The 27,591-nt window shown below is 43.6% G+C and overlaps 1 protein-coding gene across 3 annotated transcripts in view; it reads right to left on the minus strand.

Annotated features, from left to right (window-relative positions):
• Positions 1-27,591, minus strand: part of LOC126277981 (RNA-binding protein fusilli-like) — a 442,836-nt gene that overhangs the window by 106,653 nt on the left and 308,592 nt on the right. For all 3 annotated transcript variants that reach the window (XM_049977643.1, XM_049977645.1, XM_049977644.1), the window contains exon 5: positions 12,556-12,648. In XM_049977643.1, the coding sequence (XP_049833600.1) occupies positions 12,556-12,648 (93 nt within the window). The remainder of the gene's footprint in view (positions 1-12,555; positions 12,649-27,591) is intronic.

A 27,591-nucleotide genomic window follows, 5' to 3' on the forward strand; every position in this document is an offset into this window, starting at 1 on the left:
GGGAGGAACAATCACCACGATAAAATAAGGGAAATCAGTACCCGTACGGAAAGATATAGGTGTTCATTCTTTCCGCGCGCTATACGAGATTGGAGTAAGAGAGAATTGTGAAGGTGGTTCGATGAACCCTCTGCCAGGCACTTAAATGTGATTTTCTTAGTATCCATGTAGGTGAATCCATACTGCTTCGGAAAAAAGCTGTACATGGATTAAGACTTTCGAAAGAAATGGTCAACCGACCTCGCACGGGTATCAGTACAATATCGTAGCACCGTGCATAGCTGGACAAAACATGTCAATTCTGGACAATAGTTTTGCATTTCCTACAGTGTCATCTTCGTGGAAAATTACGGACACATTTACATACTTATCGCAAGTGACTTGCGTGTAAGATCAAACTGAAGTGCTTTTACGGGACGACTGATAAAGATGGCAGATTGTGACAAATATATTCCGCTGTAGCTAGAAGACTGTAATTGTTAAAACTACCGTGGGATTGGGTAATGGTGGTAATAGTCTATTGTGTTCCACCCTGTTTCTTGAATTTCAAATTACCTATTCTTCATACGAACGGTGGAAATGTTCTAAGTATGAAATCTCACATTTGTCAGAACAACCAAGACAATTTCTTTCTTCGTGTAGGTAACCCTATTTGCACCCAAACAACTGAGGTGATGTTCTGATAATACAAAATTGTGCTGCCCTCCTCTTCACTACAAAAAATGAAAAGAACGAGAAAATAAATAATTTATTAAGAACGTCCTAAGTTCCATATTAGGAAACTGACTGGCGCTAAGTGCCAAGATTATAGACCTCTGCACTGACAACAATGTTTCTGCAAAGGCACGGCACTTGATACTCCACTGCGAACCATTGCTGGGCGGAAAGACCATGCGCCAACTAGTAATGAATGTTTGAAACATGTCCTCCAGTATTTCACGCTTGGAAGAAGTATAGGGACATGCAAGAGAACACTGCCAGTACAACAGCAATGAAAATGTTTTCCACTTCCACTCTTCACATACCCTCTACGTTAGTTAGTTGTATGGCCACAAAGTCGACAATATCACTTTACCACTGAAGCTGTATGTGTGTCTGGGGTAGCTCCGACACTTTGTTCTTATATGTCCACATCTAAATGTACCTTATGCAGAGACTTCGTTCCTGCTATACATTTATCGCCCCCCCCCCCATGAACCATGGACCTTGCCGTTGGTGGGGAGGCTTGAGTGCCTCAGCGATACAGATGGCCGTACCGTAGGTGCAACCACAACGGAGGGGTATCTGTTGAGAGGCCAGACAAACATGTGGTTCCTGAAAAGGGGCAGCAGCCTTTTCAGTAGTTGCAGGGGCAACAGTCTGGATGACTGACTGATCTGGCCTTGTAACACTAACCAAAACGGCCTTGCTGTGCTGGTACTGCGAACGGCTGAAAGCAAGGGGAAACTACAGCCGTAATTTTTCCCGAGGACATGCAGCTTTACTGTATGATTAAATGATTGGCGTCCTCTTGGGTAAAATATTCCGGAGGTAAAATAGTCCCCCATTCGGATCTCCGGGCGGAGACTACTCAGGAGGACGTCGTTATCAGGAGAAAGAAAACTGGCGTTCTACGGATCGGAGCGTGGAAAGTCAGATCCCTTAATCGGGCAGGTAGTTTAGAAAATTTAAAAAGGGAAATGGATAGGTTAAAGTTAGATATAGTGGGAATTAGTGAAGTTCGGTGGCAGGAGGAACAAGACTTCTGGTCAGGTGATTACAGGGTTATAAATACAAAATCAAATAGGGGTAATGCAGGAGTAGGTTTAATAATGAATAAAAAAATAGGAGTGCGGGTAAGCTACTACAAACAGCATAGTGAATGCATTATTGTGGCCAAGATAGGCACAAAGCCCATGCCTACTACAGTAGTACAAGTTTATATGCCAATTAGCTCTGCAGATGATGATGAAATTGATGAAATATATGATGAGATAAAAGAAATTATTCAGGTAGTGAAGGGAGACGAAAATTTAATAGTCATGGGTGACTGGAATTCGTCAGTAGGAAAAGGGAGAGAAGGAAACATAGTAGGTGAATATGGATTGGGGGGAAGAAATTAAAGAGGAAGCCGTCTGGTAGAATTCTGCACAGAGCAAAACTTAATCATAGCTAACACTTGGTTCAAGAATCCTAAAAGAAGGTTGTATACGTGGAAGAAGCCTGGAGATACTAAAAGGTATCAGATAGATTACATAATGGTAAGACAGATTTAGGTTCAAATGGCTCTGAGCACTATGGGACTCAACTGCTGTGGTCATTAGTCCCCTAGAACTTAGAACTACTTAAACCTAACTAACCTAAGGACATCCCACACATCCATGCCCGAGGCAGGATTCGAACCTGCGACCGTAGCAGTCGCACGGTTCCGGACTGCGCGCCTAGAACCGCGAGACCACCGCAGCCGGCACAGATTTAGGAATCAGGTTTTAAATTGTAGGACATTTCGAGGGGCAGATGTGGACTCTGACCACAATCTATTGGTTATGACCTGTAGGTTAAAACTGAAGAAACTGCAAAAAGGTGGGAACTTAAGGACATGGGATCTGGATAAGCTGAAAGAACCAGAGGTTATACAGAGTTTCAAGGAGAGCATAAGGGAACAATTGACAGGAATGGGGGAAAGAAACACAGTAGAAGAAGAATGGGTAGCTCTGAGGGGTGAAGTAGTGAAGGCAGCAGAGGATAAAGTAGGTAAAAAGAGGAGGGCTGCTAGAAATCCTTGGGTAACAGAAGAAATATTGAATTTAATTGATGAAAGGAGAAAATATAAAAATGCAGTAAATGAAACAAAAAATGCAGTAAATGAAGTAGGCAAAAAGGAATACAAACGTCTAAAAAATGAGATCGACAGGAAGTGTAAAATGGCTAAGCAGGGATGGCTAGAGGACAAATGTAAGGATGTAGAAGCTTATCTCACTAGGGGTAAGATAGATACTGCCTACAGGAAAATTAAAGAGACCTTTGGAGAGAAGAGAGCCACTAGTATGTGTATCAAGAGCTCAAATGGCAACCCAGTTCTAAGCAAAGAAGGGAAGGCAGAAAGGTGGAAGGAGTATATAGAAGGTTTATACAAGGGCGATGTGCTTGAGGACAATATTATGGAAATGGAAGAGGATGTAGATGAAGACGAAATGGGAGATACGATACTGCGTGAAGAGTTTGACCGAGCACTGAAAGACCTGAGTTGAAACAAGGCCCCCGGAGTAGACAACATTCCATTAGAACTACTGACGGCCTTGGGAGAGCCAGTCATGACAAAACTCTAGCAGCTGGTGAGCAAGATGTATGAGACAGGTTAAATACCCTCAGACTTCAAGAAGAATATAGTAATTCCAATCCCAAAAAAGCAGGTGCTGACATGTGAAAATTTCCGAACTATCAGTCTAATAGGTCACAGCTGCAAAATACTAACGCGAATTCTTTACAGACGAATGGAAAAACTGGTAGATGCGGACCTCGGGTAGGATCAGTTTGGATTCTGTAGAAATGTTGGAACATGTGAGGCAATACTGACCTTACGACTTATCTTAGAAAGATTAAGAAAAGGCAAACCTACGTTTCTAGCATTTGTAGACTTAGAGAAAGCTTTTGACAATGTTGACTGGAATACTCCTTTCAAATTCTGAAGGTGGCAGGGGTAAAATACAGGGAGCGAAAGGCTATTCACAATTTGTACAGAAACCAGATGGCAGTTATAAGAGTCGAGGGGCATGAAAGGGAAGCAGTGGTTAGGAAAGGAGTGAGACAGGGTTGTAGCCTCTCCCCGATGTTATTCAATCTGTATATTGAGCAAGCAGTAAAGGAAACAAAAGAAAAATTTGGAGTAGGTATTAAAGTCCATGGAGAAGAAACAAAAACTTTGAGGTTCGCCGATGACATTGTAATGCTGTCAGAGACAGCAAAGGACTTGGAAGAGCAGTTGAACGGAATGGACAGTGTCTTGAAAGGAGGATATAAGATGAAAATCAACAAAAGCAAAACGAGGATAATGGAATGTAGTCAAATTAAATCGGGTGATGCTGAGGGAATTAGATTAGGAAATGAGACACTTAAAGTAGTAAAGGAGTTTTGCTATTTAGGAAGTAAAATAACTGATGATGGTCGAAGTAGAGAGGATATAAAATGTAGACTGGCAATGGCAAGGAAAGCGTTTCTGAAGAAGAGAAATTTGTTAACATAGAATATAGATTTACGTGTCAGGAAGTCGTTTCTGAAAGTATTTGTTTGGAGTGTAGCCATATATGGAAGTGGAACATGGACTATAACTAGTTTGGACAAGAAGAGAATAGAAGCTTTCGAAATGTGGTGCTACAGAAGAATACTGAAGATAAGGTGGATAGATCACGTAACTAATGAGGAGGTATTGAATAGGATTGGGGAGAAGAGAAGTTTGTGGCACAACTTGACTAGAAGAAGAGATCGGTTGGTAGGACATGTTTGGAGGCATCAAGGGATCACAAATTTAGCATTGGAGGGCAGCGTGGAAGGTAAAAATCGTAGAGGGAGACCAAGAGATGAATACACTAAGCAGGTTCAGAAGGATGTAGGTTGCAGTAGGTACTGGGAGATGAAGCGGCTTGCACAGGATAGGGTAGCATGGAGAGCTGCATCAAACCAGTCTCAGGATTGAAGACAACAACAACAACAACATACATACATACATTTATCGAAGGGCAGGTTGCTGTAAAGGCACTTTAGGGCAATCTCAAGGATAAAAATTTCTGCAAGGCAGGGACATATTAACAATACTACCACCTCACAAACTTACACTTTGAAACCATGACAGACCATGTCAATGACATATCTGTTTTGGGTTAACTACATAGTATCTACATAAACTGATGAAAATGTCAGTGTTCTGTGCGTTTCCAGGTTGTAAAACACTTTAGAAAACTTATGTTATGTTTCTATACATACTATTGTCAACAAATAAAATGCTGCTCTCGCTGCCTATATGAGCTATTATACGATGTGATACATTATTTCCTTTTGGCACTAAGTTTCGCTGATCGAAACAATGCAATAGATTTATGGAGTTAGGAAATGTATTGCGGATATGGTTGCGGATACTCTAAATGATCGTAATTTTGTGATTAGTGAATAATGGAATGCCAGGATAAAGTGTTTTTCAAGTGAAGGTGTTCAGTTTTAACAGGTATGCCTTTACAGCGTGTATTTCACGCATAAGATGAGGGAGATTTCATCTCTCTGGTAGACCTGACTTTCCCACAGACTTCTCTCTGAAAGTCATCTAGCGAAGAAGGAACTCAAAAATTCGATGCCGCCATGACGGGCGTTGGTTTATTATAAAATGTTATCCTGCCATCGCAACACGTCCTATATTATGCGTTCTCCAGTTATCTATGCAAGACTTGAAAGAACAAGGACGTGCGCTGGTAAAATAAAAAGAGAAAGAGGACGGTCCGGTCAGCAGCCGGCGCCGATCACGGAGATTACGTCACGTGACGGATGAGTGTAGCGGTGTCAGCGCAGGGCGATCACGTGGGTTACTCACGTGGCAGTAGGGGAGGGGCATGACTTAACAATGAATGGTCGCAACGTGGGTTGGCTACAAGAGACGTTACAGCCATATGAACCACGAGTATTATACATGTGCGCAGCTGTGTACGAGAACGCCGTTAATGCCTTCCAATAAAATCACAATTCTCGTATGATAAGAACGCAAATTTTTCCGGAAATTTCTGTCTTGCTCTTCTACCGTGCTGGAACAAGGGGGAAAGTTTGGTGTGTGGGGGGAGGGGGAGGGGAGAGATGGCTCTGAGCATTATGGGACTTATGGTCATCAGTCCACCTAGAACTTACAACTACTTAAACCTAACTAACCTAAGGACATCACACAACACCCAGTCATCACGAGGCAGAGAAAATCCCTGACCCCGCCGGGAATCGAACCCGGGAACCCGGAAGGGAGAGGGGGAGAGAGAGAGGGGGGGGGGAGAGAGGGGGGGGGAGAGAGGGGGGGGGGGAGAGAGGGGGGAGAGAGGGGGGGAGAGAGGGAGGGGGAGAGAGAGGGGGGAGAGAGAGAGAGAGAGAGAGAGAGAGAGAGAGAGAGAGAGAGAGGGGGGGGGGGATGGGGTGTTATGTTCTGTATACACTTTTTGTGTGATGCAGTAGACGTTCTCTACTACTTTACTCTCATAATGCAGCACTTTTCGAGGTTATCTAAAAAATTAATGAACAATTCTTTCATACACCGTCGCTTTACTGGCTCCATCTACAAACGCGTATTGCTTCGGAATTTATCAAATTGAAAAGCTGTAATGTATGTAAGAATCTCAAGTGGACGACTGACTGGGAAGAGTGCAAGCAAAGGCTGCTAAACTGGAGACACTTTACGCCTGTAAGTGACGGACTATGCTTAACCTACCAGTAACAATGGCCTCGTAATAGAAGGAACATCAGCTCAGACGGAAAAGAATCTTCCGGTGGTCGACCCGAACAGAAGGAATCGCTGTGAAACTGGTTCAGTCGCCACAGTTTATTGACAGAGACCAGGGAAAATATGAATCCACATGTTCGTGCTGCGATTATAGAATGGGCTATCTGACAACGTTTAACTATGGCACTAACTTTCGAATTTTTGCTCATGTTAACTGCTGTTCACGGTGGGACTAAGATTTCAAGTTAGGGCAGTTACAAGCTGAACGATCTGTACAAAGAGAGTGGCGACAGATTACATGCCACTGATTATTAACGGCTTTTGAATGTTGCTAATTCCCGTTACAATTAACTGCCAGCGTTTGCACAAGATATGACTACTAACATGACCTTCCAGTATTTTACTAGGACAAAGGAACTGTGCGTCTTAACGTGGATGCCAAGTTGCAGCATCTCAATATATACTTTTTTTTGTTTTAGCAAAAACAGTTTCCACACTAAGTTGGGCAGGCATTTGTCAGATCATCATATTAAGTTTTCACAGAAATCATTTCTCACTACGTCTACATTCTGAGAGACTGCTCGGGAAAAAAGAAAACACACCAAGCAGTAATGTTGTTTGCTATAAATCGCAACCAGGAACACATGTTCATGTCTGTTTAATTGTCGGTCACGAACGTTATGAGCCAATTCTGAGACATTTTATGTACAATGACGATATAAATTTGCAGCATCAGTCAGCACCATCGCTCTGATTATAAGAAAGAGCGTGACACCGGCGCAAAATTGTTTACCAAACTGCCTCATGTGAACCACAACAAATTTTTCTGCTACCTGGACTCTGGTCCTCAGTTCACTTTTGTGAGTCTCACTTCATTACTTTTAGATTGCAGTGCCGTTAGGAAGTTTTGAATTGTTATTTTATGGTCATTTCAAAGATCGACACAAAGGTAGCGAAACGTGCTTGCGTAACAAAAAAGGAGAGAAAAACATTGCATTTTGCAAAAGGCCATTTATTTAGCAAGTGTCATTTCAGACGTGAGTTTCAACATGCAACAAAATGATAAAGTTGCAGCTAAAGTTCAGTGTACTGATAATTTGTGTTGTGGCACAATTAGAAGTTTAATGCACAGTGGGTGAAAATACATTATAGTCTGTGTGTACTGTAATGATGCTGAATTTAATAGATAAGAAGGCATAAATTAAGTATTAGTGCAAGGGGTTGCTTCAATTATATCGTGAATCAGTGGTGCGGGTCACAACAAGAGAAAAAAAGTCTAGTAACATAGGCTCTAAAATTCACACATTAGCAAGTATGGTGACTACTACATCTTCGATATTGTGAAACAAATATTTTCTACTACAAGAGCTTTGCTTACCATATTTTGATAGGTGATAGCATGGACCAAAACAAGAAAAAGTTTCAGTAAGCACGAGCTCTAAACTGCATACCTTACGAACTAAATTACTTTATCTGCAGAGGGGGTTGGGGGTTGATTTGGGGGAGGACGCCAAACTGCGAGTGTCATCGGATTAGGGAAGGGTGGGGAATGAAGTCGGACGTGCCCTTTCAAAGGAACCATCCTGGCATTTGCCTGGAGTGATTTAGGGAAATCACGGAAAACCTAATTCAGGATGGCCGGACGCGGGATTGAACCGTCGTCATCCCGAACGCGAGTCCAGTGTGCTAACCACTGCGCCACCTCGCCCGGTATCTGCAGACAGAACGTGCTTCACAGTAGAGAAGATGGAAGTGCTCACAGCTCTTGACTTATGCACTGTAGAGCCCATGTTAACTGAATTTTTTTTTCCTTGTTTTGGTTCACACTACCACCTGTCACACGATATTTCTATAGGAACTAAGCAGGAACCAGATACATTCGCTGTACAGCAAGCGATACAAATTTAAACACGCAACCGCCGACTTTGGATAATATACTAGTCTCTCTCTCTCTCTCTCTCTCTCTCTCTCTCTCTCTCTCTCTCTATGCTACGACTGTTCCACACTTCGCAGTTACTAAGATTTGGGTGGGGGGGAGAGGGGGGATTACTCCCGTATGGTGGTACTGACCTGACTGGCGTCCGAGCAGAGAAGGTAGCGATGCTCAGCCGGTGCGGTAGCAAAACGTGTGCGAGGTGCTGGAGAGGCGCGCACCATCACATGGCGCAGTGAGTGGGTGAGGCCGTTTTCTGCAGCGGCCCAGCAGAGCAGAGCAGAGCAGAGCGCCTGCCGCCGGCCCGGCCCGTCCCGGCCCTCAAAGGGGACCTTATGCCGGGTCGGCCTGCGCCCGTGCCCACCCAATTACAGAGCCGGCCTGCAGAGGCCGCCCGCAGCCGTGGCACGGCGCCCCTCCGCGGCCCACCGGCCACAACATCGCTACACAGTATACCGCTCCTACTGCTGCGACACAGTTGTGCTCTGCGTCCTGAACTGACGGCAAGACTCCCGTATCTACATTAATTGAAATTTCCGTCGCCGTTACACAGAACACAACAATAATATAAACAAGAAACACATTCTCCAGAACACCAGGAAAATGTTACTTGTTTTAAACCACATTGCGATGTGTGGCGAAGTGTACTCCTGGTGCCAATAACACTTCCCCTTTTTCCTCTCGAGTCGCGTTTATCCCCGCAGAACAACGGCTCTCGATACCCTTCTGTATGAACTCGAATTTCTCTAATTATATATTTACGGTATGTAACCGATGAAGTGGTATTTTGTATCGCTCTTCTAGGGATGTACGCGCTAGGTATTGCAATAGTAACTCACAATAAGATGCACAAAGCCTCTGTTAAGGTTTGCCAGTCGCTTTGGGCGAAAATCTCCGTGACGCGTTCTGGAGTGCTAAAGGCAGATGTGACGAAACGCGCTGCGCTTATTCGGATCTTCTGTGGTAGAGGGTCTCAAACTGACGAGCAATACGGGTACTCGAGTAGCTGATCAACGAGGGTTAGGTAAGCAAGCTCTTTTGTGCGTGGACTACACTTTCTGAGGATTACTCCAGTGAATCTCCCTGGCCTTCCCTGCGATTAGTTTTACGTGGTCATCCTACTTCACATCGTTCCGTACGAAAAGCCCCATATATTTAATGGATGTGGCCTTTCCTAGATGTGTTTCAGCAATCCTGGAATCTACCAATAACGGGTCTTTCCGTCTGTTTATGAGCAATGTAACTTTTTTGTTGAGGGTCAATTGCCAATCCCTGAAGAATGCCTTGATCCTCTGTAAATCATCCTCAATTTCCGTACATACACCAGAATCATCTGCGAATACCTTTCATGATACTTCCAAACGTTATCCACTAGTACCATTTATATACAAGGTGTCCCAGGAGGAACTGTCAATATTTAGGGATGACACACGAACGTTTATTTGAAGCAAAAACCGTCATCTGGATATCTGCCCCCATTCCGAATGGTTTCCGAGACAGAACATATACAACATACATATGTTTTTGGGCTAGTGGTGGACACGTACGTATCTTACCCCAATCGCTGGATTGGTCGTGGTTGAACAGTTGACTGGCCATCAAGATCGCCACGCGTTCCGCCATTCGATTTTTATTTATGCGGTCGATGAAGTCTGAGGTGTACAAACAAAAGCTGGATAAGCGAGATAAACAGCTAGATTGCATCATGGACGCTGCTGCCCTCATTAGGGAACGTGCAGAAAGACTGAGACAAGCAACACATGTTCTCCAGAGAGTGTGCAAATGCATTTAAGTTGACGGTGGATATTCGAACAGTTATTGTGAGCCATACACCAGCTGTAATGTGATGTGTACGACAATGCTTAAATTTCAATCGAAATTTTATAAAAGGCAATGTTCAGTATTGCTGTGCATGAGTAAATGTGACAATGCAGTGAATAATAAACAAAATAAGTAACAACGTACATTAAATGTATGCTACAAACCATTCGGAATAAGACATGTGTATCCACAAGAAGGTTGTTTGCTTCAAATGGTCGGTCCCGCCGTATCCGTGAATACTGACACCTCTTCCTGGGACACCCTTACACTGTGAAGAGACCGCGCCAACCAGGGGCACAAGCAGTACAGAGTATCGGCTCGTAGTGTTTAATACCATTGTGCACTATATTCAACACTAATATACGGACATTTAACTCGCACACCATTCGTAGGATTTTGAAGTTTTATTTTACACTTGGTTTCGCGTTTGTGACACCACCTAAAATCAGGACGTGTAGGTTAATGAGCTCATGCAGGTCCAAGTTTCTTACTTCATATCACACACCAGAAACAGGGCTATGTGAAAACTTGGAAAATGTACGAGGGAGAATAGCAAGTGTGCAATGAATAGGTAAAGAATTTCCCCAAACTTTCCTTTTCATCCCATTTAAGTAAGTTCGAGAAGCTGTAAGGGAACTTCAAATCCTGAAATAACTGCGTCTGGTGCTCTCAAAGAGCAACAAATGCCCCATATAGACAAAATACAGCAATCGTAGAAATCTTTCTCAAAATACAGACCGCAGGCATACACGTTAGCATGTGACATGTTGCCAAAACAATGAATTTTTCCTTAAAATCCCTTTGTCTCCAGTAAAGTACACAACCGTGTTTCGAGAACAATTAATGGATCAGCAACCAAAAATACGACTCAGGACATACAAGAGATGTGCTATATCCCTATGTTTACTGAGACTGAACTGATGTGCAGTCCGTCAGTCGTACATACGGTTTCAGCAGTAGTGTACTCTCACACCACACCAACCAACTGATGACTGGTCACGGTGAGGGTGCTCTTGATGGAACTGTTTCAGGATGAGACCAACACTTGCTGCGGCCACGACGTTTTAACACAATGAATTTGTGATCTTCAAGACTACGGTCACAATTGTTGAAGTTACCTGTACCACCAATCCAAATGTGTCGTACGCTGATTGCGGTTGAGTAGAGGCTGATAACCATTTCATGAATTGTCCAATTTAATTAATAGAGATAGTTTCAGCTTGGCCAAATCATGGAATCCGGCAATTTCTGTAATCAAATCACGAAGACGTCGCGACGGTACAGCTCTCCGTGACCCATCGATATCACCGTGTTGGATCGAATGCGCAGCCACAGATTTAATTTCCTCCCATATGTTACTCCTCCTTGCTGCCTATCAACTTCTCTGGCACCTTGTGTGTCTTTGGCCGTACAAGAAGTGGTTCGGCCCTCGAGTTTAAAAGGACGGAGGAAGTTCAAATTCAAATGGCTCCCAGTACTGCGCGACTTAACATATGAGGTCATCAGTTCTCCAGACATAGAACAACTTGAACCTAACTAACCTAAGGACATCACACACATCCATGCCCGAGCCGGGATTCGAACCGTAGCAACAGCGCGGTCCCGGACTGAAGCGCCTTTTAACCGCTCGGTCAAAGCGGCCGGCGGACGGAGCAAGCGCTGGAGCGTTAGTCAACTCGGCTCACTCTGAAAATGGCTGGACGGTATTCAGCCGAATTTTTAGACGAAAAAACTGAATTTATGCGGCTGCATGCCCGAAATTTTATGGAACATCCTTGAGAATGTATTCCGTTGTAAGAACAAATGCGCCAGATGGACACTGCATATTAAATTGCATTCCAACACAAATATGTAGCGCACCCATTTGCTTATACGTTTATAATTGTGCATTATTGTTTATCCAAGGCCACTCACAGGAAACCAATGTATAATTTGTTTTAATGAAAGCATGAAATAACCGTCTGATGATGAATTGTGATAAATTCGAAACTGGTAACGGTACTTCTTAAATAAAGTAATATAAAACCAATTTGTGGCTGATTGCTGTACACCATCAACAATTTATTTCTTAACAGACACGGTCTCCAACTGTATCTCTTGACAATACTGCATAATCACTTGCTTGCTCCACATGTTGTATGACGTTTTCGTACAACATTTAAGATTACTCCATTACACTATACAGTGTAGAAAAGGATAAAATCTCACCGCACAAGACAGTGCCTGGACGACTGAAGCTACGTTGTCTTAACATTGCAGCTCATACAACAAGAAAAAGAGAATGTAATAACAGCAGTAATCGTAGTTTCACACCATCGCTGCAGGACCTGCGAAATCGTGGGCTTGCAGTTTGACTTACCGTCTGCGAGAAGCCTCATGGTGATGTTAACCATATCCTTCACCTCCCGCACGTAGAAGTCGCCAGCTTCCGTTTCCGGTACCATGCTGAGATCTGTAAACGTGCTAGTTAAGGAGCAACACCACATACACATACTGTCTCACCACATAAACATATTGTCATTAAAAATATGTTAACATCCACCACAGGCCACTGTTGAGCCCTTATCAAGTGATACTTTCATATACATAGGGAATTCAGAAAGTAAGTTACATAATGACGTGTCACGCTAAGACCATTTTGCAACAAGTGTGGCACGTCGTCAGAAAATAGTACATGTTTCGGGTTTCCTGCACACGTTGTTCCGCAGAAGCACGGATAACAGGTGCATCACAGTGCGCGATTGATATGGCGCTGCAACTGGAAACTTGCTCCACAACTGAAGTACACGGAATAGTAAGGTTCTCATGGGCGAAATGTTTAAATTACACACAGATTCACGGTGAAATTTGGGTGGTATATGGACTAAAAGAAAATGGTGCAAACCATTTCACCGAGGCTGCACCGACGCAGGTGGTTCTGGTCCGCCTTGCACCCCAGATCTTTCACCATGCGGTTTCCATATTTTCTGCAAGCTGAAAGAACTTCTGGGGAGAAAAGGTTTCCCAACGATGAGAACGTTCACACAAAGGCTCTCGAATTCAACCGTAACCAAGGAGCGGAACGTTCCGGCCATCGTTTACGGAGGCTCGGTGACTGTGTTTAAAAACAGCGTCACGCATCTGTGTTCCTCTAAGTGCACGCAGCATTCAGTTGTAGTTACTAGACCTCCCATAATAATGTTTAACTTACTTTTTGAAGCCCCCTCGTATATTATCGTACCAGAGGCTTGCAGTGGGTGTTAATTTTCTAGTAATTTTGACGAAGTTAACAGCCGCGATGGAACGATTTTCAACCAATTCTTAGCGGGACGCAAAGTAAAGAAGTGACTGCCAGAGCTTTTTCTTTCGGCGGCTACCTTCAGAAACATGTAAAAAATGCGCCATACTGCCATTATTCACTTCTCTCATAACAAAAAATCGGAAGGGAAAGATGGACTTGTTATTCTGGTCCCACTTCAAACTTATCCAGTCATCCTTTAACATTTTTAAAGTCACTTTTTAATGGACAATTCCGCTGTCCGCTGTTTCTCACACTGCAGCTTGCATAAAAAAAGTTAGAAACGTGCTACACGATTGCACACGCAGGAGGACTATTTCGTCACAGCTGTCGTTAATGTTATCCAGGGTTATCCTGGACTGTCATAAACTACACAGCCTTGCCTCTAGACGCCCTTGGGTTATCTTTCTCCCCCTCGCAAAGCTTGCTTGTGGGTGGGTGGGTGGTGGGGGTTGAGGTTAAACGTCTATGGAAAGACTAAAAAACGTGGTTAGTGTACAAAAGCGATACTATATCGCACCTGACGGGGAGAAATAATCGGAGTTTGATTCCACGACTGGAGTCCAAGTGGTGCTCTCAGAAGCAACATATACGTGATCTAGATCAAGTATATTGCTAATGTGAATGTTTCGGCGGAACTGGGCCATTTTATGATATGAGATAGGACCCGCTCCGGCTGAACTAGGCTATCAATCTACGTGATTTGGACCGAATTTTGTTTCGAAATTCATCACTACTGGTAGACTGAGAAATCTGTTAACAATGCTACACAGTTGCATCGGAAGCGTTCTCTCATCTGGAGGACATAAGCGTGGCATCGACAGACGATGACGTGTAGGGGATGTTAGGAAAGGCTCATTTATCACCAGTTCTTGGTGGAGGCAGGGGACTCACGATTTCGTTAGGGTGGCTACCAGCATGGTGGAGATGCGGGCCGCGACAACATGAGCCACTCGTCAGCGAGACGTGGAGACGTGTCCGCTCGGTATACGGCCAGCGTTTGCACACGGGACCACGCCACGTCGCGCGATAAAACACCACCTTATCGTGCGCCAAGGCTGCTGCTGCTGCTGCTGCTGCCGCCGCCGCGCGGCGTCGCACCGTTACGTAAACCACATCTTTTCCCAGCGGGATACCCGCTGGCCACACAGCTTCTGCCACCATAGCGGATGTTGTCAACTACCGGGTGTTTACAAGTAAGGTACAGCTACCCACAGAGGTTCAGTATGAGCTGCAGTTACCGAATGGCAGCGAAACCTTGTAGCTATTCTAGAGCGGAACCGATTTACACTGAAGGAAAACAAAAAATAGTTCCAATTATGGTCCACAGATGCAAATATGGCGCTGTGAATGCAACAAAGACGTACAGAAATGTTTACATATGTAATGGATTTGGAAAGCGACGCGGGCAGAAAAATCTAACGAGTGAGAAAGGAGTAATGTTAATTGTATTATTAATAGCTGCTTACACAGTTAGTTCAATATAAGCACCGGAAACGTTGACGAGACGCAGTACAACGCCAGATTCGCACCTGGTGGCCAAAATTTGAACTGTTTTCCACCATAAATAGGATCTCCATTAACGCATTAGCGTATCTACTAAGTTTCGCTGCCATACGATAATTACAACCCACACTCGGCCTCAGTCAGTAGTTGCACTTTAATTACAATCACCCAGAAGCTTCAAGTCTGCAGAGGAAGACACGAATCTGAGGGACTACAGCGAGCCAAAATATTGACCACACTAATTTTACGCAATATTTCACTTGCAATTTTCGAATACTTTGATCCAAAATACGGGAAATCTAAAAAATTGTGCGCCTTTTTATTCGTAGATAATCTCTAATGTCACACACTGCACCATTTTCACTGTAAGTATTTGCTCATATATCCCCTCCTTGCTTCTTACACAACCTGATATAGAGTTAATTGGGTGGCTAATATGAACTACATTACATATTGCCTGAAGTAACAGAAAAATAATTTGCGAAATGATTTCCCTGATATTCCAGTCGCAGTGTGTTGTTCAGGAAATTACGTCCAGTGCTTGCTGCTCCGATTACAGTGTATCTCTCCTCCGTAAAAAAATATTTCCTAACTCAGTAACATTAATTAGGAGATCTATTCTCATACACCGAAAGCGTAGCGTATGGACGTTTGTTCCCTGTTGTGTTCTAAGTGCCGTCGACCCCACAATGCTGTAACAGAAAAGACCTTTCCTTGCCTCTGGTACTTCGCGAAAAATTTATGCACTCCACTACAGAAGAGAACTTTACCTAACTGAAGTAAAACCAGAAGCTGGTGTCATTATCTCCTATAGAGGAAAATAATCTCATTGTGACAACAGTGACAAAACATCAACTTACGTATTCAAGCAGCACGACATAAAGGTTGGGACCCTTAATTTCTACAACAAAAGAAACCAAACTAGCACAAAACCGCACGCAAACGACTCTCAAACGACTAACAACAACACAACAACATGAAGAGCACAGTGAACTAATATTCTACGCAAACTATTTTTCTGTCATCATTCCTTTCTCCAATGAAGCTAAAACTAGATTCAGAAAGAAGTAAAGCGACAAGCCGTATCTGACCAAATGAACCCGAGGAAGGAGGCAACCAGTAACCCCATCACTCACTCCATCGCCACCCGAACCTCTTCAAGAATCGGACCCCCATGAATATAACAGCGTCAAAGGTCTGGGAACTTTTCAGGTAAGTTATTGTATTAAACATATGACATACTGAAAATGAAATTTTTGTTGCCTTTGGAAGTCGTTGGACAGGCAACGTGCAGCTGGGACTGGGTGAACGTTTCAGCCGGTTAGTAAAAGGCGCACACAAATAAAAACGAGACAGACGAAAAGAAGTAAGGAGACTTTATTTTAGAAGTAATTGCCATACCTCGTAAGACGTTCATAGAAAAAATGTTTGCGGTTGTCTACGAAACTATGATTGTAACCAGGTGTGCACTACTTCGTCCGAAGCAAATCGACAGCAACAAATGTCTTTCTTCACGGCTCGTCCACATGTTGCCGAGGTTGTTGCGAGTAGGCTGCAGACGTTGGAAACTCTTACACATCCTCCGTACGTAACGATCTCTCCATATTTTTACAGTCCTGAATAAAATCAGTCGTGGAGGTCGATACCACTTGGAAGAACCATGGTTCCGTAAGCAGTCGCAAACATTTTTCCATGAAGGAAATTGTCACTTGGTGATATAAATGCTTTAACAGTTACGGTAGTTATTTTTTAAATAATCAACAATTTACTTACTGTTTTCCATCTGCGTCGTTTTGATTTGGCTGCCTTATAACATGGATTACGTATGTTTTAATTAAGTGACAAGTGATAGAGTTACGAAATTAATTGCGCTGAAGTAGCGAATATTTAGCGGAAATTATTAGCACATGGAGAGGTTAACAGGTTAACAGATATGAGTACAGTGTTTCTTTAAACAATTCGGCCCTGTCTAACCACATTTTTTCTTCATGCAGCTAATTTCTGTAAGTAAGTTACGGAAACAGAACAGTACAATTCGTTAATTTCCGGATGAAGTTCGCAACTTCAGCTGGAAGATCATGTCAGAGGTATGTGGCGACGAATGAGCGACTGTGTTCTGCCTACACAATGTAACAATGCAAAGTCCTCGTACAACCGTAGGTCAGGGTGTGCAATGGAAAGAGTCGGCGTACCTCCTCGTAACTGGACTTTACGATGGATTAATAAAAATCCGAGAGCGCTGAAAACCTCCCACCAAGAAACTCTACGGATAATACTATAGTTCCACAAAATATAGTGTCTTATGGCACGTTAACACCCGCGCGATCTGTTATTACTAAAGCGTAGCACAAAATAAATACACTGAACACCTCACGTTTTGTTCCAGCGGCACTCACTACAGATCCTAATCAGCTGTCAGACACTCCGATATTATTAAACGCGGAAGCTATAAATTCCGCGAATACCGTTAAAGGTAGCACAGAAAATCGGAAAATCTTCCGTTTGGCTACAGTTTTAAAAATGTAAGTTGTCAAGTATATTTTTTGTGTGATTTTTAATTAAAAGCGTAATATGTCATCCCCATTTGCTACATACGGGCTATTCCTCTCATATCCCTTTGCGGAAAAGTTTGAGAATATCACCAATAGTCTAACAGTATGGAACAATACTATACATTGATACACTAAAGGACGGATACTCTACGAGAAAGTACTGTGACTGTTCTACGGTGGACTTTCTCGGTGACATGAAAAAATTGATAAGCTTCTGAACACTGACTATGGTAAAATCAACAGACACGCCAGGAGTGCCTTCTTCGTCTCCCACAATTTCGATACTACATCCATAACGAATGAAAAGTCGACATATTATAACAGCCGCTGCGCGTGTCGTTCGATAGACAGGGTGGCACTGATGCGATTCTCTGCGCACAAGAAATGTCTTGGTACGCTCTGTCCTGGTCTTCCCACGGGCACTGCTGCTGTGCAACATGTTTTCCAACTTCAGACATAACCCCTGGCGTCTATTCTAAGAAGACACTACTTCCAAAAGATGACAGAGCTGTAAACGCAAGATAAAGAGCGGTAGTGCTTGTGCAGCTAAACAACAGGACGCTGCGACACTTCTGTCTGAATTTACCGTCCTCGAACACAACTGCGCCAGCACTTACGTGCGGCATTACTCCTCAGGGTGCAACGTTTAACTTGGCCCATGAACGTTCCTACAAAACGAGAGTATTTCTTCAAAATGAAATTAAAGTTTTTCCACAAATTCAGTTTTATGCAGTGTGTTGCTTTGTTATCAGCAAAAAGCACAAGCTAATGAAGACCACCAGACAATGAGAGATTAGCTGCCATCAGCAGAAACTCAGAACTACGAATATTCTTAAGAAGGAACCGTCCATTTTCTCACATCCATGCCGCCTTAGTTCTAATGAATACGCGGCAGTTGTAGCAATCGTCCGTGCATGTGACTCTGAAGGTTCCTTGGTGAAAAAAAAACACGATGTAGTCTTCAGTCTGAAAGCTCGTCTGAACAGTCCTGGAGATGAGCCTAGTATCTTTCTTTTTCATTAATTGGGAACCGCGTCAGACAGAGTTGAAAAGTGACAAAGCTTTAGTTCACATCCAAAGCAAAAAGCAGTTTAGAATTTCAAAAAACAATATATAGAAACCGAAGAATTTATTATGGTAAATGTTTCTTTTGTTTTATGACCGGTTTCGAATGCAATGGTTATTATCAGACTGATCTGTGCGCTCGAAGTTAGTACAAGAAGAAGATAAAATTTACACTAATGATTGGCATCATGTTTTGTGGACACTGTCGAAAGCTGCGGTTATGATAGAGAATTAAGCGACATGTGCACCGAAAACATTTAGTACAGCAAATCCGACGTGAAGGACTTTCTAGTTACTCATCTATACATGCATTTATACCACGAAACACTGTACAGGGCATGGAAGAGGGTACTTCGTACCAATATGATCAATTTTCTGTTCTATTTGAATCACATACCAAGCGAGAAGGAAAATGACTGAGTTTACGTACGCGTCCGTATCTCTCTTACACTGAGGACCCTTACTCGCGATAATCTATGGTAGCAGCAGAATGGTCCCACTGTCTTTCTCGAATGAAAGTTCTCAAATAATCCCACAGAGTTTCGCGGGAAGTAAGTCTTTTTTCCACAAAGTCTTCCAGTTAAGCAGCCAGAGCCTTCCTGTTGAACTATCGTATGAGGTATAACGTCCTGTTACGAACACAGCTGTGAGTCTCTGAAATCGTTCGTATGTTGTCATGTCTACTTGCTAAGGACCTAAACCACTGCACCGAAACACTGGAATTGGTCGCAATAGCGTCTTGTTCGCGATTTCCTTTATTGCACTTTACCAGAACTCTTCCCACAAATCTACGTCTCTCACTCATCTTCCTTAATACTGATATTACGTTCTAGTCTCATTTCAACAGATACTTGGGTGTATTTTTACAATGTGACGGCTTCGAGTGTTCACCACTAATCTTGTAAACGAATACTATCAGGTTCTCTCCATTCCCGAATTCCCACACCCAACTTCTCCCCACTTTACAAATGAATTAATATGTTAAATGTAAGCGTGTAAGGAAGAAAAAGTTTAGAAGCGTTCGAAATTATGTTTATTTAGATTCGATGGAAATCGCTAAGCGTTGGATGAGTAGTGTCTGGTAATTTGCGCTCGCTTTTAAACAAAAGCTAATTTACCATGGATCTCTGTATTTCTGACGACGTATCTCTCTAACCATGTGGCTTACGCTAATATTTTTCAGGTAGATTTACAACTGTATGTAGACACTGTCACCATGTGTTGCGAATACAGTTACTGGTAAGGAATAAATAAGTCTTCCTTACTGTATGATGACAACGGCCTTGCCAAAGTGGATACACCAGTTCCCGTGAGATCGCCGAAGTTAAGCGCTATCGGGCGTGGCCGGCACTTGGATGGGTGACCATCCAGCCGCCATGCGCTGTTGCCATTTTTCGGGGTGCACTCAACCTCGTGATGCCGATTGAGGAGCTACTCGACTGAATAGTAGCGCCTCCGGTCAAAGAGAACCACCATAACGACCGAGAGAGCGGTGTGCTGACCACACGCCCCTCCTATCCGCATCCTCAACTGAGGACGATACGGCGGTCGGATGGTCCCGATGGGCCACTTGTGGCCTGAAGACGGAGTGCTTTTTACTGTATGAGCAGCGAAAATCTAGCAAGCAATAATTTTTTTTTTCCTTTCATCGTTTTGTGGGTGGTATCAGCGAAAAATAGTTTGTAAAGGTTTGTAATTACGTGCAAAGTTTGTTCGATGTCGCTAAGTGGTCTCATTCTAAACTACTGTATGAATATAGTCTGGGAATTTGCGCGCCCTGAGTTTCGCTGCGTCAACACACACACACACACACACACACACACACACACACACACACACACACACACACACTTCCATCTAAGATTGTACCTTTTAATGAGTAGATTATATCGCCATTTTGAATTCTTAAATTTTCGGTGCCTCTGCAACTGCACCGGAATAGTCGCTAAGTAGTATTGTACGGCGGGTAATTCGGTCGCGACGTTGGTCTAACTGGAGGAAATCAGCTCCAACGTGTGAAACTTCAACCAACAAGTAATGTCAATCCGACTATAGGTTCAATCTAATCAAACATTCTTCGTGTGAATCTCGTATCTGGGAGGATACTACGTAGGATCGTATCGTGGTTATTAGTCGACGATGTGACGTCGTACGCCCTTCCGAAATCCAGGTAGCTCGAATCGAAGTGTTCGAGTGAAAGGCGAAAATCGGGAGGGACGGAAGACGACAGGAGCGCTTGTGTTAACCATGGGGCAGAGACGCAGCGCGAAGACGGACGGCGCCGGCAGTCGGCGGTCTTGTCCGCGGTCGCAGGCATCCAGCTGACTGGGCAGAACGGCGGAAGAACAATCGTCTGCGCTAACACGCTACTCCCGTTTCCGGCGGCGCAGAACACCGGACACCCGAAACTGCCGACGTCACCTGTGCTGTCGATGGGCGCTCCCGTTACAGTGCACACTCGGGCCTTTCTCACTTCCTCGCGACAGCGAACCAAACGTGTCAACCTCAAAGGGTATTCGTCCACCACCATACTTTCCCCCAAACATGGTCCTCTAAAAATTACTCCACACTTACTTGACTTCGACTCGAGATCAGACTTACCTAGCCAGTAATATTTCTAATACCTCGCAGAGTCATTTTGACTATCGCCCTGAGTTTTTTTTTTTTATTTCTTATTTCTCTTCCTATCATCCTTTTGTCGTTTGGAATATGCTCGTGTCGCCTACAACCTGTAACCAAGTGCCAACTTGCTCTGCTCATCAGTTGCTAACGTGGCAGCCCGCATAGCGAGAGTGAGTATACAGTTTCAGGTAACCAATGAAAGATAGCGAGGGATTACAATTTGTCTTTTAGCGGTAAAACTGGATTCTTCTGTCTTGAGTTTCCTCGTAGAGGTCAGCCTTAAACGCCGTGAACAACCCGATCATGATTTTATTTCTGCCGGAGATTGTTGATCGCCGTTTTCTCGAAAAAATCTGCACATCACGAAGTTGTGGGTAGGTTAGGACACGAATTTAAATTCAAGGCTACAAAAGGCGTCCTCTGCAGCAGTTCAGTCATTGGTCACTTAAAATCAGCTGTAGATAAGAGTATCTCCTATTTCCATCATTCCTCGCGGCGGCGACTTTCAAGATTGCTCCGCGTTACACAGGATTTGTGAAGTGACTTGCTTTTTGTATGTCGGCTGTAACCGAACGGCAGCCGGCAGGCGATGTGGCAACACTGTAGCGGAAAGTGACGGACGTCAACCGTCAAGTAATTTTCATCGGACTGCAATTGTGAATGCATTATGTCGGAGGTAAGTGAATTCGATCGCCGGTAAATTTTAGATCCCCTACGGAGCGTGCTTCCGTTATCTAGATAGCCGACGTGTTTGGTCTTTCAAGAGGCACCATTTCGGAGATTTATACCGCATACACAGAAAGCGGAAAAAACATCATCCGCTAAGTCAAAATGCGAACGAAAGTTTGTGCTGAGTAATGGTGATAGACGGTAGCTGAAGAGGACTGTGGTGAAAAGTAAGACGACATCTGCAAAAGTCAATACAGAACTGAATGTCGCAACCACAGATCCTGTCAGCACAAGACAACACGAAGGGACCTTCATAAGCAGGGTCTTGCTCCGCGACCTGGAACTCCAAAACCGCTGGTCAGTGCAGCAAATACCCTTCACAGGAAAGTGTAAAGGCTGACGCCACAGAACCTGAACTGTGAAGCAATTGAAGAAAGTTATTTCGGTCGGATAAGGCTTTCCTCACACTGTTTCCAACTACAGGACCAGTTTACGTCCCAAGACTGAAATATTGCGGGGGTTCGCAGGTGGTTCGGGCAACGATGTCGTAGTGTTCCACAGGCACCATGGCTATCCTGCGAGGTCGCATTACTGCCAAGCGTTTCGTGACCATTTTGTGCTGATCAGGTCCGTCTCATGGTACAGTGCTTGCTCCCCCGTGGTGACGCTGTGTTCCTACACAACAGGGCCCTGCTCATGTCGTCCAGGGCTGATCTTGTGAGCACAAAATACGAACTGTCGCGTCTCCCCCGGCCACCAGTCACCACATCTCAGTATTACTGAGCCTTTGTGGTCTACTTTGGAGACAGGCGTGCCTGATCGTTATCCGTCTCCACCATTGTTGTCTCAACTAGCCACTACTTTGCAAGAAGACTGGTGTGACATTCCCGTGATAACCATACAGGACCTGTATTTAAACATTTCGAGACGACTGGGTGCTGCTTTGACTGCAAGCAGGCTTCCTACACCGTATTGGGCACGATAATTGGTGTTTCCATATTTTTGTCCACCACTTGAAAGTAGCAAATTGTGTGTGGTTAAATAAAACAACAAAAGAGCATAGGCTGATATCCAAGCCAAAGCTGTGCCCACACACACATCCGCCCCATGTCTCGGTAAACTATCGTTCTGCACTTTTTGTAGCATATTTAACAAATTTTATGATTGTTAAGCATTATGGAGCATTACGAAGCATTAAATTTAAAAATTACTTGAATCAAGTATACTGATGAAAAATTTTGCACCCGGCAAATTAAAAATATCATTCTAGTAAAGAAATTACGTTCTACGTAAACTTTCTAAAAAACTGGCAGTGCATGAATTATTGCTTATAAATAGATGATAAAGAGCTATAATTACAATCTGGGGCCTTGCTTTGAGCAAAGCACACTCGGTGATTATGTTCAAATGGCTCTGAGCACTATGGGACTTAACATCTATCGTCATCAGTCCCCTAGAACTTAGAACTACTTAAACCTAACTAACCTAAGGACATCACACAACACCCAGTCATCAGGAGGCAGAGAAAATCCCTGACCCCGCCCGGAATCGAACCCGGGAACCCGGGCGTGGGAAGCGAGAACGCTACCGCACGACCACGAGATGCGGGCGGTGATTATGCCTTAGACGTCAAGTTTAGCACCTGGTCGCATTCTGTCCACAAGATCGCTAAATTGTTCGTTCACAAGACGTTGCCATCACTGGCATTATCATAATCGTACGCACAGCAAATTCAATGTTTGGATAAGCATCTCCTAAATCTTACTTAATTCTTAACCGTCTTTCATTGTTTTATTCTTTTTCGGTGATACTTTGCGAGTGCCTCTGTGCCTGCGCCCTTGGCGTGTGCCTATCTCGCCATTCCCTTGCTACATCCCTCCTGATATTCAAGAGCTTAAAAATTTTGATAAACCATAGCAAGTGTGTTACTTTTCGCACGAGAAATCGTCCAGAGTATAGGTCGTTACTTTTCGTGGAGAGTAAGCTTCAGTGTCCACTCTACAGCCCAACAAGTACATGGTTGGTTCTAAAGTGTAGTATGTCATGTTAATTAACAACCGTTCGGTGGTGAATCAGTGGAAGTCGGGAGGGGTTTCTAGGTACGTGCACAACCATCGTGCATGCTGGGGGTGCTCCACTCCCGGTATCAGATGCAAACAGCTGAGATACAACACGCAGGATAAATACACTAATTACAGAAGAAGTATTTGAACGGTTGCAAACCGAAAATCTTTCTCTATCTCGATGTGTGGCAATCGCAGAGGAAACAAATTACTGATTTCCCATGCGAAACACAATATAACAAGGATTCAACAGCGTAATTGGTAAAACCTTGACACACAGTCTTTAACGTCCTATTGACGGCGGGGTCCCTGATACAGCGCCAACTCGGATTCAGGAAAGAAATCTGGCATGTACTTCCGAAAGGTACCATCCAGGTATTTGCCTAAAAGGATTTAGAAAAAACCGCGGACACCGTAAATCCGGATGGCTTGGAAATGATTTCAACTGCCGCTTTCCCGAAAGCGAGTCCGGTGCCACCTCTCTAGATCCATAGCTCGTAAATGTGGTAACTGCACTCACTACATCCTTTCCTCTCGACTACAGGGCTGTCTATGCGAACTATGGCGTCTCCTTGTTTGAGATAAAAACCACTAACACCCGCCGGAGTTCAAACATCGTAGACGATCCAGCTGAGCGTCACATATGGCCTTGTTACCTTTTTCTGACGTGTGTACAGAATCACCAAGTCAGTTCACCGAGTGAGACGACAACCCATGGATTAATCTGATCACATTTATTAGTGCCAGAAACATAAAAATTTCTAACACGGAATCAAACCTTCGAAACTTCACAGTCCGACAGACAGAAAACGCTTCGTTATGAGCTACGTCTTATTTCCACGTTCGTGCGATGTGTTCAGGCAATTTCTGCCCTCTTGAATATTTTAAGAGTATTCTAACGTGGTTTACTAAGAGCTTTGAGGTGAAAGAATCGTATCAGCGTATCTTAAGAGATGATCAACATGAAAAAAAGCAACACTTCAGTATATGATGAATTCTACAATATTATTCTGGAGAGGAATACATCGACAGCACAGTGTTTCCATACAACAAGCACATTGATGATATAAACAAACTTCTGGTAATTAGCTAAACGCTGAAGAACCTGACGGCCAGCATAGTCTCCACAGACGGTTCAAGTGACAAAAATAATGATATTTATCCGTACTGGAAGAGCCATGTCTAATTTTAGATTGATACTGTGCTACTGGCTACAATTACGTTTGTTTCTGAGCGATATCCTGAAAGTTACCAAGTTGTGCAGCGAGCAAGTACTAAAGAAAGAGAAGAAAAAATCTGGAAAATGTGTTAAAGTACAGGGAGAAGAAATAAAAAGTTTGAGGGCTGCCGATGACACTACAGTTCTGTCAGGCGGCAAAGGACTTGGAAGAAGTATAAGATCTTGGAAAGAAGTTACGAGATAGGAACTGAATTAAGTCACCTGATGCTGAAAACATAAGCTAGAAAACGAGACTTAGGAAGTAGAAGAGTTTTGTTATTTTGCCGACAAACTAAATGACGACAGCACATGCAAGCAAGATAAAAACGCAGACTAGTAATAGGAAGGAAAGCATCCAAGAAGTAGTCCGAAAATATTTGTTTGGAGTGTATCGCTATACGGATGCGAAATGTGGACGATTAACAGTACAGACTAGAGGAAATGTGACTGACGTTAGAGATGAATCCTGGAATCAGATGGAAACACCGGACCGCTACTGAAGACGTACTTATCAAATCATGGAAAAAGAGGTTAATGTACAAACATGATTAAAGGAAAGGCTAAGTTGGTGTGGGAAAAAAAAAAAAAAAAAAACTGGTTTGGTAACATAGATAAGTGTGACCGACAAAAATTGTAAATGTATATAGGGCTGTGCGCAGTAAGTAAATCATAGAGGTGAAGAGCTTGCAGAAGACAGACTAGCGTGGAGAGCATCATCAAATCATGACGATCATAACACTGAGCTTATGACGTAGTTCATTACGAGACATGTGACCTACGTTTTCTCGACATCTGGTCTAGAACACGTTAAGCGTTGGTCGGTGGACGGAGAGCCTGTCGTTGCTTATTGAGGGAATCGTTTCAGCATTTAACTGCAGTGATTTAGGGACCAGGGACACCGCAGTTACCGCAGGGGCGCCCCTGCCGCAAGCCGTTGAGATTTGGCCTGGCTTCCTGGTTCCGGGGTTTGAAGAGGGGGGGGGGGGGGTGAGTTGTGCAGACAGCTGCACAACGGCGCCCGCTGTTCCACTGGCCGTTTCGCGCGCCTCTTGCCTTTTGTGCCACGGGGGATCTGACGGCAACCTCCGGCATTCAGAGCCAGGCGCACTCAAAGGCACGCCGCGCCACAGCCGAGCGGCGCGGAATACGCTGGAGCGTGCTGCCGCACATCGCAACAAGAGAAGCCCACATCGTGTTACACGCCACCCGTGGAGGTCGCGACAGGAGAGTCTTGTACGCTACGCTACACAACACGCCCGCACAATCGAGAGAGCTTACAAGTGTGTTGCCCCATCCCAGAAAAATAAATCCTTTAGATACACACAGAGTACTTGAACAGTCGCGCACAGTTGCGGAAGTACACCAGCAATGATCATTCTGAACCACCAGTCCCAAAAATCTTCCTCAACAGTCCACACAGTGCATCTAATTCATTCTTGATGAAGAACCCTTCATATGTTCTTTTGAACATTAACCTTAAATATTACAAAGAAATCTTCGGCTCGTTTTGTTACGCCTACGAAATTCGAAAACTATGCACTGGCTCTCTACATTCACAAGCCATTTGTCCCACTTATTAGCATAAGTGGCAACTTTCTATATAGCTGTCCATAGGGCATTTCAGCTGCGATTTCCATGTATAAAACTCGGTGTAGAGTTCTTATTCCACCGGCTTCTATAGATTCTTGTGGCCCATTTCAATCGGATGTACTAACGATTGCTGCTAGAATAATGTGTATAAATTAAAAATATCAAGCAAGGTAAGATTTCACTATTTTAACAACAGGTCTAATTAGCTGAAAATTTTACGCTAGTCATAACGACGATTAAATTTAAACGTAACATCCAAGTATGGCTACTGGTTAAGTTTTACTGTGGTGGTTGATCATTATATCCCCTTATGTTCAGTCTGGTTCAAAACTTTCTTATGCAGAAAACTGTGTGTATATACAATATAAAATTACATGGTTTTATAAGTTGAAGGTAAATTAGAAATCTTCACATGATAAGAACGTAAAGAAAAAAAAAGAGCCTTTTAGTCATGATAGTATCTTTGTACGCTAGCGATACTATCTTCGCTAGTACTTAATAGTTTGTTATCTAAGCTCCAACCAAGTAACTTGCGACCTACCGCGTAACTCCTCCCCCCCCCCCCCCCCCCACACACACACACGCACGCACGCACGGTTCCAACAATAGAAAGTCTCTATTGCGAAATCGGCAGCTGAAACTGAACGTAATCATTAAATGTCACCTTTTTCTGAGCATGGCTGAAAATATGCAGATTATTACATATTTAAATCTTTTACAATTTCTATTTGTAATTAGGAAGTTACGAGAAAGAGCTATGAGATACTGTTAATAGGTTGTAACGCGTTACAATGATTGCACTGTACTACAGAGCAACAATGCGATAATTGCT

This window comes from Schistocerca gregaria, chromosome 6, assembly GCF_023897955.1.
Source record: "Schistocerca gregaria isolate iqSchGreg1 chromosome 6, iqSchGreg1.2, whole genome shotgun sequence".
Classification (NCBI taxonomy): domain Eukaryota; kingdom Metazoa; phylum Arthropoda; class Insecta; order Orthoptera; family Acrididae; genus Schistocerca; species Schistocerca gregaria.